Here is a 13806-nt window from a genome sequence, read left to right on the forward strand (position 1 = left end):
TGGGTGTAATATAAAAAAATATGGAGCCTGCAGAGAGGTGAAGGTACAAACCCTTTCTTCCACATGAGTCATGTTGACTTCAGTGGGACTCTTTGCAGGACACACACATGCACACAGATCTCTTTGCAAGGTCAAGACGTTAGCCTGAATGTAAAATTAAAGAATCCCAAATGTATCTGATATCTTGGGCCTTTCCAGAGCTAGAAGCAAGTACTGTTTGACCCATTGGGATTCTGGGAATCTTCCCTTTCCACTGATCTAAAACTCCTCTTTCTAGCCCTAAAGGGCAACAAGGCACCTAGTCTGACACTTGCCACTAGTGCAGAACCTCATATTGCCCATCTTGGTCCTCAGACCCGTTAAGAATTACTAGTGGTACCTTTGATTTTTAAAACAAAGAATATTAAAATACTGTTTGCTTATTATTTGTATTTCATTGGGCTTAATCAGTATATAAACCAGACTTTAATTTCAGGTTCACTTTCCAGTTTTCACATGCTAGCACAAGTCTGTAAAGTTTTGGTTGCAAACACTGCTGGGAGTGTTCAGATCCAAAGAAGTTTAATTGAAAATATAAATATTATGAAAATGTTAGGATCTGTGCTTTTTACCAGCAAAGTGTTGGGCTTTAGCTACCTGACAAGTGTATCTTTAAAAAGGTTAATTTCACTAGGATCTCTCAGAATAAAGGAACAAAGGAAGAAACTATAAACAATATGAAGTGTGTTTTTTTTAAAAAGGGTAGGCGCACAGAATTTCTCCTCCAGCATTTTTAGTTAATAGGCTTTTTGTAGTGATGTATTTTTCTGTATTGCAGACACTAAATTTCTTAACACTTTAGATTTGATGAGTCCTAGCACAAAAAGCCTTGTTCTGTCCTTTCAAAGGGAAAGTTAGTGGACTAACTCAAAAGAAATGTGTGCGCAAATCACATAATTGAGCAGAAAGGCTAAAGATCTGATAGCAACTCAGTTCACCAGCACTGAGATATTTACAGGGGGAAGAGCTCTGTAGAAGATACTCTTGTACTTTGAATCACTTGCTGTATATTAGTTGTAAAAGGTAGCACTATTGAAAACCCCAAAATAGATCTATTTTTAAAAATTGAATCACTATACAATGGGGAAATCAAGTCTGCAGTATATTTTTCTCAATTGCTGGTAGACTAGTGCAACCAGATTTCATGCTTAACTGCTCAAGGCTCCAGTCCTGCCATTGGATCCACATAGACGCTTAAACCCTCACAGATGCAATTACAGAATAAGAGCCACACAAATATTTTTGTGGTAATTGAGCAATGCATGACTAAAGCAAATATAGTTAAATTGCAGCATTAACCCAATTTACAGTATTTCAAATGCAGGCAGGTTTTGCTGTGAATGTTTTGTGTATAATTCTTTGCAGCCGAATAAGGAGTTTTATTTTTGTTTTTCTGCTACTTATTTGTTAAATTTGAAAGCTTGATAAATCCTGATACTCCCTTCTCAGCCCCCTCCCAGCACAGCAAGGCTTAGCAAGCACCAGAACCACTGCTGCTGTTCAGCATGAAGAGAGGAGAGGCCAGAGGCTGTGTAAGGGGAATCTGTACCCCTTGAGCTCTGCTTTGCTGTGGCTGGGGCTGTGGCATGTTAGGCTTATGGCCAGGGTCTGGGCACAACCTCCGAATAATGGACAAGCCCTTTGCCCCTGTTATAATCCAGAACGTAGAACAGTGGTGTAGTGTGACTATGCCAGTCTCTGCACTGGCACCTGATCACAGGTAGGGAAGATTCCATCCACTCAGCACCTCCCAGTCAAAATCCCTGTCCTTGTGCTTTGCACTGGGTTTGAAGTTAGTCTCATAGGGGTAGAGTCTAGAGTACTGGAGATTCTACAGTAAAATGCAAGAATCTTGTCAGGTCTCAGCACCGTATGACTTTTCACACATTCTTCCCTCCTTGTCTCTCAAGTCACTGTTCTCCATGTGTGAATCTGGCTGAGTGAATCTGGCCTTCTGCACTACAGATACAAATGGCTAATGTTCACCCAGTAATTATCTCCACAGCCAGGGCTGACAGGGTTTGTCATGTGTGTTATCTTGAACTGTCCTGGCTTTGTTCACAATGCCTCATATTAGCAGAACATGCCTCCCATTGGTTTCCTGAGCCCAGTGTGGACTGATCATTTTGCATGGCATTGTCAGAAGCCCCCACCCACTCTTTTTTTTCCCCCTGAAGATGAAGGGTCCCAGTAGATAATCCAAAAGAATATTCCACCATGATTACCCCTGATGATATGGACAAAAAAAGTCACCTATCAAAAGTAGTGCAAATAGCATGTAAAGTGGAGCAAGGTCTGTGCTAGACTCTCCCCTAAGTCATGTTCCATTATTGTCCTCAAGAAGCTGAATTCTCAGAGAAAGCACTGGGAAGGACAGCATTGTGTAGTATGTGGCATGTGTGGCAGGAAAAGGTGGAGTGGGGGTGGAGCAGCGGTGGAGCACCCATCTGGAAAAATATAAGTCAGCGCCTGTGTCCGTATGGTAGTACAAGGTCAGGAGTCCAATTGTTAAACCGCAGAAGAGTGGAGAAGCCATAGAATAACACAAACAGTAATGGACACCACCTCCCCAATGTGCAGGAGATCAGACTGTGTTAATAGTGCCTACTGCATAGATACATGGTAGGTAGGTGTCTCGCTACTATAAGAATCCTGTGGGCAGGTCCTGGTGTTGGCAGCTAAACCAGTGCTATAGAGTGATTGTTTACTAAATCCGTCAGCAAGAGACGCCAGAGCCCATACATTTGGTCAGGATATGTGACATTAATATCACATGCCAGTAACTCCCAGGCAGTCATGTTCAATAACACACCCAAATCCATGAGCTCAGCAGTGGTTGGTTTGTCATGTGTGTTATCTTTAACTGTCCTGGCTTCGTTCAGTGTGACAATGAATGACCTAGTCTTTAATTGTTCTGCCTATATTTCTAGCAATACTGGATTCTGTTGTGTGACTGCTGTATTGTACATGCAGTACATTCAGTGTTGTAAGGCATAGTGTGGCTGATTCCTGCTGCTGACCAACTCTATGTACTCTTTGTAGCATCTAGCCCCTGTGTCACTTAGCACTAGATTGTGCCATAAGGAAAAAGCCCATAGCAAGGGATAGCATGTAGTTCGACCACTCCAGGACCATGCCATCCCAATCCCCTTTGCTGTGAACTGGAGGAGTAGCAGATGCTGCTTCTCCCGGCACGCCCACACCCACAATATGGCTAGCCCATGTTCAGGAGCATAGGCATGCTTTTACTTCCCCTTTGTGCTGTGTCAGGGGTATGTAGTCCAAATTGCAATCTAGCCCTTAGTTTGTACACTAGCCATGGGTATGGACTGATGGGATGGTAGAGTCCGTCCTTTAAAATTTTGCATAAAGTGAAACAAGACATGTAGCCCAATAACATGCACTGAGCCACGTCCCTAATCATAAAGCCAGCAGAGATCATTTGAGAAGTCTGTGTTGTTAGTATATAGCAGACTGTTTCACCACAGGGTTTATTTTGGTTGTACAGAATTATTTAGAGTAATACATTGGATTTTTAAGACCACTGACAAGAAACTGGCATGTATTTCTCTTTTCCAGTTGAAAATTCATTAATTATAGAATGTAATATCCCAACTAATTGATTTGGGAGTTTACATCCTGCATCAGTGTGGAAGAATTATAGCCGTTTCTGGAGCAGTTTTCCTTTTCCTTTTTTTTTGGTTTTGGCAGAATTAATTTTCTTTTTTTAGCGTTTTAAAAATTATTACAATTCTCCCTTAGGATTAAGTTAGGGCCGCTTTGTGTTAGGTGTTGCACAAATGCCTAGAATAAACTGGCATTTCAGAAATAAGGAAAAAATGTGCAACTTTTTAAATCCTTAAAGAATGGTGAATGTTCATCTTCGTTCAAACACACCTTCTTTCTATTCAGTCTGCCTTTAAACATCATAATCACTGTGTGTATGGGAGGTTCAACACTGAATAATAGTCCCTTACAATACAGGGAAAAAGTTCACTCAAATTGTCACAGTATTAAAAATGGCAATAAAAAAAAATGAAGGCAGGCAGGAATGTAAAGAGGGGAAAGAAGACGTATACTACTTTACATTTAGATGTGTGAACTTTTTATACTAAAAGCTCCAGGTACAGCTGATCAAAACCATTTCTGGTTGATAAGGTTTTCATAAGATAATAGGGTGTCATTGAAAAGGAAATTTTTCATTTTCCAGTTTATTTTATAAATGAAATATGTTGGGGGGGGGGGATATTTATTTATTTATTTATTTTAATTTGTGGATTTTTTGTTGTTGTTTCAAAACTACAGGTTTTTCCCAATTTAATTGCCTTTTTCCAACTTTTGCCAGTTAGAAACCAGTCAAACTCAGGGGAAATCCACTATTTTGTTACTGTCCCCTAAATTTTGCCAGTTGGAAAGGAGTAAAATTGCTGATAATGTTACTTTTAAAAGCAAAAACTGTTTTTTCCACAATTTCCCCCACTGTCTTAGTGCTTCCAAGCCATTTCCAGCTGACAAACTATAACAAAGTGCAAAATGCATATAGTGGCAAAGTCCCCATGTTCTCTCGTTTTTCTTACTGTTTCCCAATTGAAAAAAGTTGGGAAACAATAAGAAAATTTAGGAAAGTGGGAACTGAAACAGTTTTCCATATTTTCTAAATTTCGTACAGGGAAAATTTTTAAAGGGGATTTTTGGAAGGAAAAAAAATTTTTTGAGGGGAAAAATCCTCACTTTTCAGCAGCTCTAGCTACAATTGACATCTCCCGATATGGATGATCAAAGTGAGGCACCTGCATCCATATTTAGGCTTTTAAATAAGTGGCCTGATTTTCAGAGGTACTGAAGAGCTGAAACTCTCACTGACTTCAGTGGGAACTGTGGTTGCTCAGCATATCGGCTGAATTGGTGGGAGGGTGTTATCGTCTTCTACCAATACAGACCAGCAACATATTTGTATCCACCCTCTCCGAAGTAAGTGTAAAGCCTGGAGAAGGGTATCTCTGAAGCACAATGCCTCCTGAGACTGGAATGGTGTAATTTATGCATCACCCTTAGTCCAAGGCAGTGCTTAAATGCAGTCTACTAGCTGTAGACTCAATGCCATCCACAGCCTCAGAAACAACTCTGACATCATAATCAAAAAGGCTGACAAAGGAAGTGCTGTTGTCATCATGAATAGGTCAGAATATGAACAAGAGGCTGCTCGGCAGCTCTCCAACACCACTTTCTACAAGCCATTACCCTCTGATCCCACTGAGAGTTACCAAAAGCAACTACAGCATTTGCTCAAGAAATTCCCTGAAAAAGCACAAGATCAAATCCGCACAGACACACCCCTGGAACCCCGACCTGGGATATTCTATCTACTACCCAAGATCCATAAACCTGGAAATCCTGGGCACCCCATCATCTCAGGCATTGGCACCCTGACAGCAGGATTGTCTGGTTATGTAGACTCCCTCCTCAGGCCCTACGCTACCAGCACTCCCAGCTACCTTCGAGACACCACTGACTTCCTGAGGAAACTACAATCCATCGGTGATCTTCCTGATAACACCATCCTGGCCACTATGGATGTAGAAGCCCTCTACACCAACATTCCACACAAAGATGGACTACAAGCCGTCAAGAACACTATCCCCGATAATGTCACGGCTAACCTGGTGGCTGAACTTTGACTTTGTCCTTACCCATAACTATTTTACATTTGGGGACAATGTATACCTTCAGATCAGCGGCACTGCTATGGGTACCCGCATGGCCCCACAGTATGCCAACATTTTTATGGCTGATTTAGAACAACGCTTCCTCAGCTCTCGTCCCCTAACGCCCCTACTCTACTTGCACTATATTGATGACATCTTCATTATCTGGACCCATGGAAAAGAAGCCCTTGAGGAATTCCACCATGATTTCAACAATTTCCATCCCACCATCAACCTCAGCCTGGTCCAGTCCACACAAGAGATCCACTTTCTGGACACTACAGTGCTAATAAACGATGGTCACATAAACACCACCCTATACCGGAAACCTACTGACCACTATTCCTACCTACATGCCTCCAGCTTTCACCCCGACCACACCACACAATCCATCGTCTACAGCCAAGCTCTGCGATACAACCTCATTTGCTCCAACCCCTCAGACAGAGACAGACACCTACAAGATCTCTATCAAGCATTCTTACAACTATACGCACCTGCGGAAGTGAAGAAACAGATTGATAGAGCCAGAAGAGTTCCCAGAAGTCACCTACTACAGGACAGGCCTAACAAAGTAAATAACAGAATGCCACTAGCCGTCACCTTCAGCCCCCAACTAAAACCCCTCCAACGCATTATTAAGGATCTACAACCTATCCTGAAGGATGACCCAACACTCTCACAAAACTTGGGAGACAGGCCAGTCCTTGCCTACAGACAGGCCCCCAACCTGAAGCAAATACTCACCAGCAACCACATACCACACAACAAAACCACTAACCTAGGAACCTATCCTTGCAACAAAGCCCGTTGCCAACTGTGCCCACATATCTATTCAGGAGACACCATCACAGGGCCTAATAACATCAGCCACGCTATCAGAGGCTCGTTCACCTGCACATCCACCAATGTGATATATGCCATTATGTGCCAGCAATGCCCCTCTGCCATGTACATTGGTCAAACTGGACAGTCTCTACGTAAAAGAGTAAATGGACACAAATCAGATGTCAAGAATTATAACATTCATAAACCAGTCGGAGAACACTTCAATCTCTCTGGTCACGCGATTACAGACATGAAAGTTGCGATATTACTACAAAAAAACATCAAATCCAGACTCCAGCGAGAAACTGCTGAATTGGAATTCATTTGCAAATTGCATACAATTAACTTAGGCTTGAATAGAGACTGGGAGTGGCTTAGTCATTATGTAAGGTAGCCTATTTCCCCTTATTTTTTCCTAACCCCCTCCCCCCCAATGTTCTTGTTTAAACCCTGGATTTGTGCTGGAAATGGCCCACCTTGATTATCATACACAATGTAAGGAGAGTGGTCACTTTGGATAAGCTATTACCAGCAGGAGAGTGGGGTGGGAGGAGGTATCTTTTCATGCTTTGTGTGTGTATATAATAAGATCTTCTACACTTTCCACAGTATGCATCCGATGAAGTGAGCTGTAGCTCACGAAAGCTTATGCTCAAATAAATTGGTTAGTCTCTAAGGTGCCACAAGTACTCCTTTTCTTTTTACTAGCTGTGTTTCAGGATGCTTAAGTTAAGTGCAAATGAGAGACACAATTATATATACTGCAAACTTTCTGTGGATAATAGTTTCTATAATATTAACCTCTTGGTGGAGTTTGTTTTATGATACAAAACTAGGTTATGTAAATCTCGACTGTCTCAGACAGGATCTCCTTGAAGTCTTTAAAACTCGAGCACTCAATCCCAGAAATTCTTCCCTTTGGTGCTAAGGGGTTAATTGGAATATCTGTGAATGTGTGTTGGTAGAGCTGATATTTGGATATCTTCCAGAACTTTCAGATAGTGAATGATACATCTAGGGAAGAGAGAGAGTCCCTAAAGGATACAAGGGCTTTGGGAAGGCGATCACTTAGTTGCTCTTTGCTTTGACTATCTGGAAAGTGGATAATCAAACACCTCCTTTGAGAAAATATAAAGGCTTTGATTCTGGAAGTCCCTGTGCAGCACACAACAAGGAGCACTAGGGTAACCTATGTGTAGTGACAAGAGTAAAGTTAAGCATTGGTCACAGCCCTCCATGCTGAATGAAGGCCCTTGCATACCTGTTTCCTTACTCTTATGAGGGCATGGTAAAAAAGGGCTGGGTTGTAGGAGGAGAATAAATATGAATGAGGAGACGGCCCTAGATTCTCAGCTATGCCCCATATGCACAGGGCACAAGAGAGCCATATGTTGCTCCCCTGTCCTGGGACCAATTGTATGCCAGATCAGCTCCCAACAGTATTTAGGGCAGCTTCGTGGATTTAGAGACTGCAGATATATTCCTGTTTTCCTAAGCACTGTTCTGGCTGGTAGTTCTGAAAACACAAGCTTCTCAACATTAATGCTCATTATTATTATTTTACTATCCTTTAAAATTTCTTTTTTCTTCTCAGTAAAAATTATGTCCTATAACCCAGTCTTGTTGGCTGTAAGTGTGTTGTACTGTGCTGTCTCATTGAACCCAAGAAAGTCTGTTCAGACAATGATTTAAAATGAAGATGAAACAGTCCGAGCCAGCACAAGGTTTAGTGGACTAATGCTCTCAACTCTGGTACATGCCAAGTATTTGATTATGTAACACAGAGATAGGTGAAGTTTATTTAAAGAAGGTATATTTGAAGGACTTTCAACTGATCCACATTCTCCAAGTGTCAAGAAATGGATGCATATGACTCTTTTTCTCCCAAGGATTGTTTGGCATTTTAATGGGAGATTGTTTGGATTTTTTTTACCTATGTTTTGCTTCATAATATACCAACTCTTAACTCTTGCTCTTCTTTCTTTATGCTGTCCTCCTAGGTCACATTCGACTGGGTAAGATGTGTATTGCCCTTCATAAATACTGCCGCTGTCTTTGGTATGGCTTGTTTAACACTGTGCCCTCTTTCCTTTTTACATTATTATCCCAGATAAAAACATGTTCCAGATCAGCCACAACATCTTGATTTTTATAGTGTGATCAACCTAGTGGGTTTATGGCTGGAGTATGTGAAAAGACCTTCAGATTGGATTCAGAATGTTGTTTACACATTCTTGGATAGATTAGCCAGGGATCTCAAACTCAAATCACCACGAGGGCCACATGAAGACTAGTACATTGGCCCGAGGGCCACATCGCTGACACCTTCCATGAGGCCCTGCCTCTTCCCACCCCTTCCCCGCTCCTATTCCAACCCCTTCCCCAAATCCCCGCCCTGACCCTGCTTCTTCTCCACCTCCTCCCCTGAGCGCATTGTGTTCCCACTCCTCCCTATCCCTCCTGGAAAGTCCTAAGCCGTGCCAAACAGCTGTTTGGCGGCGGGCAAGTGCTGGGAGGTAGGTGGAGGAGCAGGGACATGGTGCGCTGTGGGGGGAGGGGAGCTTGGCGGCCGCAGGAAATAACTCCAGGGGGGAGAGTGGGGGTTGAGGGGAGCTTTGCGGGCCACAGAAAATAACTCTGGGGGGTGAGGGGAGCTTGGCAGGTCGCGCGTTTGAGACCCCTGGATTTGATTCAAAATTCACATAATGGAGTTCAAAACATTGTTTCTCTCAGGCAAATCCATTTACATACAGTTCTGTTATCTCAGCTGTCCCTTGTTGTTTGTAGAGGTTGGCGTATAAACAGCAAAAGCTCAGTACAAATTGTGTTTGGACAGCAGAGTTTTGTAACTATCATATCACTGATTAATTACCACCTTGCAACAAAGCCCGTTGCCAATTGTGCCCACATATCTATTCAGGGGACACCATCACAGGGCCTAATAACATCAGCCACACTATCAGAGGCTCGTTCACCTGCACATCCACCAATGTGATCTATGCCATCATGTGCCAGCAATGCCCCTCTGCCATGTACATTGGTCAAACTGGACAGTCTCTACGTAAAAGAATAAATGGACACAAATCAGATGTCAAGAATTATAACATTCATAAACCAGTCGGAGAACACTTCAATCTCTCTGGTCACGCAATCACAGACATGAAGGTCGCTATCTTAAAACAAAAAAACTTCAAATCCAGACTCCAGCGAGAAACTGCTGAATTGGAATTCATTTGCAAATTGGATACTATTAATTTAGGCTTAAATAGAGACTGGGAGTGGCTAAGTCATTATGCAAGGTAGCCTGTTTCCTCTTGCTTTTTCCTACCCCCCCCCCCCCCAGATGTTCTGGTTTAACTTGGATTTAAACCTGGAGAATGGTCAGTTTAGATGAGCTATTACCAGCAGGAGAGTGAGTTTGTGTGTGTATGGGGGTGGGGGGGATGTGAGAAAACCTTGATCTATGCAGGAAATAGCCCGACTTGATTATGTAAAGAGTTGTCACTTTGGATGGGCTAGCACCAGCAGGAGAGTGAATTTGTGGGGGGGGGGTGGAGGGTGAGAAAACCTGGATTTGTGCTGGAAATGGCCCACCTGTTGATCACTTTAGATAAGCTATTACCAGCAGGACAGTGGGGTGGGAGGAGGTATTGTTTCATGATTTCTGTGTGTATATAAAGTCTGCTGCAGTTTCCACGGTAAACATCTGATGAAGTGAGCTGTAGCTCACGAAAGCTCATGCTCAAATAAATTGGTTAGTCTCTAAGGTGCCACAAGTACTCCTTTTCTTTTTGCGAATACAGACTAACACGGCTGTTCCTCTGACACCTTTTAAGTGAAACAATAATGCCCAAGTCCTGTCCTAAGATATACTGAGAAACTCCTGTTGCCTTCCACATGAGTCCTGAAGACACATTCAAGGGTAGAACATGGCCCTAACTAATAAAAATAAGCAGGTGCTGAGCCTGCAAAACACACACAATTGTGTTTAAGTTCAAAATGTTCAAAGGGCTTCCAGTAGAGTTGGGTTCCCTTTCACAGCAAATATCAAAATTTGGGGGCAGGGGGAGTGTTTCTGAATCAGACTGGAACCAAATATTGAAACCCTTTAGGAAACAGAATTACCATTCTCCACTGAACTCTGCTCAGCACCTAACGGGTTGAAGCTCCCACAGCTGTACAGGCCCCTTCTTAATAAACTCACTAGAGTTCTTTGGTGTCTCATGTAACGTTAACAGCTGCAACAGTCACCATTCTAGGCCAGAGCTTCTCTCATCCTATAAATTCAATAATTTGGAGTGGCACGAATACGCTCTCCTTATTTTTCTTTAAAGAAAATAAAATTGCATTGGTATGAGAAACTCAGCAAATTTTCTCCATACTCATGGCATCCATTACATGGCCCCTCCCAATGAATCCTGTTTTAATGTAATTTTGGATTAAATAATCTTTTTGTTTAGAGCTTATATTTGGTACATGTCTATGATAGTTGATGAGCAGCCTGCTCTAAATTATTCGGATAGGAAAGGAGCAGAAAACTGGAGCTATGTGGCACAAGAACAACATGGAAAATATGCTTGTTTCATTTAACCTGGATTGTTAATTGTTGCAGGCATTAGTAGGGGGTTCAGGAAAAGTGTATGTGATCCATTGCGTTTGTGGAATGCTTGGGCTGTAGGGTTTGTACTTTTTAAGGTTGAAAGCAGTGTGAAATAGTTGAATGTTAAAACCTTGTTTTGCGTTTATTACTGAATGGTTATTGGTGTATTGCAGTATGTTAGGGTTTTTAAACGATCTTAACTAGAAAATATACAATAGAGAACATACCTGCATTGGCAGGAAGATGGGTTCATATGCCCAAATAGATCTTTCCACGTCTAATTTTTTATTTTATGTCCGTGTGTGTGTGTGTGTGAGATTTCTCCCCCTCCACTTACAGCAGTTTCATAGATAGACTATGTAAGTGCATGTCCAATTTATAAGGAACATTATAATGTACAATTTATGTGACTGTTTTTGTGTTTTAATTGTTATAATCACTTTGGTTTATAAGGCTCAAATCCTGGTGCCACTTAAGGCAAAGCACCCATTGTAAGACCAGGATTTGGCTGTCAATCAATAGTGAAAGTAGCAATAAATGGATTTTTGGTATAGTACATACTCTTCCAGTATATGAAGTACTCCTAGCCTGCATATTTAAATGTAGTTGGGAGCCATTCTTAATTTCAAATAAGAGAAAGTTTTATGTTCACTCTTAAATCCTAGAATTTCATTTATTCACCACCTACGGAGTTCTTTACAGGCTTTACTCTTCACATGGACTAGAAAGGCACTTTCATACCCCTCTGCGTGATATTAGACTGCACATGCCTTGCTTTTGTGAACTGAAAAGGTTTGATTCCATTATTGGATTGTTAGCAGGAGATACTCTGTGCAGTTCTTCTGAGCCCTATTCAGCCTCTTGATCAGGTGCAGAGGTGGTGGTGCACAGATGTTCTGTGATCAAAGTGAGGAGAAGAGCTCTTTGCAGCAGGAGCTGAGTACCAGCGCTCTGAATTAATAAATTGCCGTGTAGACTGTGTGCTGATCATGTTGCAAACTGTTGCTTATAGTGCTGTCTTTTCTCTTTCCTCTCCCTTGCTTTCACATGGCAGTTACTCTATTCGCCATTCCATAAGTATGCCTGCTATGAGGTAATAATGTGCCAACATTATTTGTATACACTAAGCTGAAGTAAAACCATATATACTTTATTTGGGGATTTGCTTTTCTTGGTCCTGACCTTTCAGCTTTTACTTGCATAAGTAGGCTAGTTTAAATCAATGGGATTACTCATCTGAGTAAGGGCTGCAAGACTGGGCCCTTTGGTGGCTTTTAATTAACTATTCAAGTACTGTACAGGCTGTTAGACAAATGAGAGGGAGCTGAGAAGAATTTGAAGAAGTGGATGTTTATAGATCCATATTATCGAATGTGAAATTTAAATATTTTCACTGCATCTAGGAACTGTGCTATCATGTCAATGGGAGCAGTATCTGGCCCTTTTCTTTCTAAGTATCTTTATTAGACAAATTTCAGTAAATAGAAATGAAAAAATAAACCTTAAGGACTAAATACCTGATCAGATATCTGCTTCAGTATTGTTTGGACTTACAGGGATCAATAGACCATGTCTCCTCTTCACTTGTTACAGTAAATGAAGAAGGGCAATATGTACCCAAAGGAAAGTAGTGATGCCAGAGGAGTCTGTTAGACAGTGGGTCATGATTAATAAATCAGAACACTGTAAATGGGTGGCTAAGTTGTAGAGTTAGGAGCAGAAAATGAGGGCACTAACTGTGCCATTCTCTTACTTCTCCAGGATTACATCTCCTGGCTCAGCTGTGAAGGCCAACATGTTTCTTCCCACTCCCCAGGCCTGCTTGCCTATACCCCACCTATCTGCATGGATAGGGAGTAGTAGCCCCAGGGATGTTGCTGTAACCATGATGGGAGTAGTCCAACTAGGAGATCAAGGGAGCACCTTAATCCCTCTGCTTGGGTGACTGTGATCCATGGTCTCACCCTAAGACAGAGCATATGCTTATCACATCTCTTACGCCCACAGCGTGATTGTGATCAATAAATTTTTCTTTTCCGCTGGCAATATTAAAAATCAAAAGCATTTAAAAAAAAGCTATGTTCAGTTTTTGAATAAAATAGGCTGGCTGGCAAGAGGACTGTCACTTGTGCTGACTAAAAAATCAGACTCCTCATGTTCATTTTATTTCTTCTAAGGTATTTTCACACCCATGACTCTCACTCAAAGGGCTCATTTCTACCCTCTTTGGAGTCAGAGACAGAACATCAGTTGATTTGGTTAGGGGCCGAACTGGGTGTAGATAGATGCACACTAAGGGCTTACTGCCACTTAGGCACTTTAGGTGCCTAAATCCCAGAATCAGGCTCCATTGGGATTCAGAAACCTCCTGCTCAGCTGCTTCCAAACAATGCAAGTGTCTAAAACTGGTCAGCACCTACATGTTTGTTAAAAGTTCCATAGGCGCCGGTGTTTCTGTCTGTGTGCGTGCATGCATGCTGCAGCCGCATGCCATGTGTCCCGACGCCCTACCAGTGATGCACCGACCAAGGGGAAATAGGCATTCTTCTGCTAACGTGCCTGCAGGCCCTGATCTAGTGAGCAGGCTCAGCGCTCATCTACTGGACTGAGCCCCCACAAACGAACTTACACAAA

At 42.1% G+C, this 13806-nt stretch overlaps 2 protein-coding genes across 8 annotated transcripts in view; one reads left to right on the forward strand and one right to left on the reverse strand.

Annotated features, from left to right (window-relative positions):
• The window catches only part of TPD52L1 (TPD52 like 1), an 86657-nt gene that overhangs the window by 64593 nt on the left and 8258 nt on the right, over positions 1–13806 (forward strand). For 2 of the 7 annotated variants that reach the window (XM_073337210.1, XM_073337212.1), the window contains 2 exons: positions 8573–8587; positions 12227–12265. The exons of 2 other annotated variants lie outside the window; for them this stretch is intronic. In XM_073337210.1, coding sequence (XP_073193311.1) covers positions 8573–8587; positions 12227–12265 — 54 coding nt within the window. Of the gene's footprint in view, positions 1–8572; positions 8588–12226; positions 12286–13806 lie in introns of those variants that run through there. 3 more of the 7 variants (XM_073337211.1, XM_073337214.1, XM_073337216.1) reach the window with 2 other exon arrangements.
• Positions 1–13806, reverse strand: part of HDDC2 (HD domain containing 2) — a 75865-nt gene that overhangs the window by 34595 nt on the left and 27464 nt on the right. The window lies entirely within an intron of this gene.

Source organism: Lepidochelys kempii, chromosome 3 (assembly GCF_965140265.1).
Source record: "Lepidochelys kempii isolate rLepKem1 chromosome 3, rLepKem1.hap2, whole genome shotgun sequence".
Classification (NCBI taxonomy): domain Eukaryota; kingdom Metazoa; phylum Chordata; order Testudines; family Cheloniidae; genus Lepidochelys; species Lepidochelys kempii.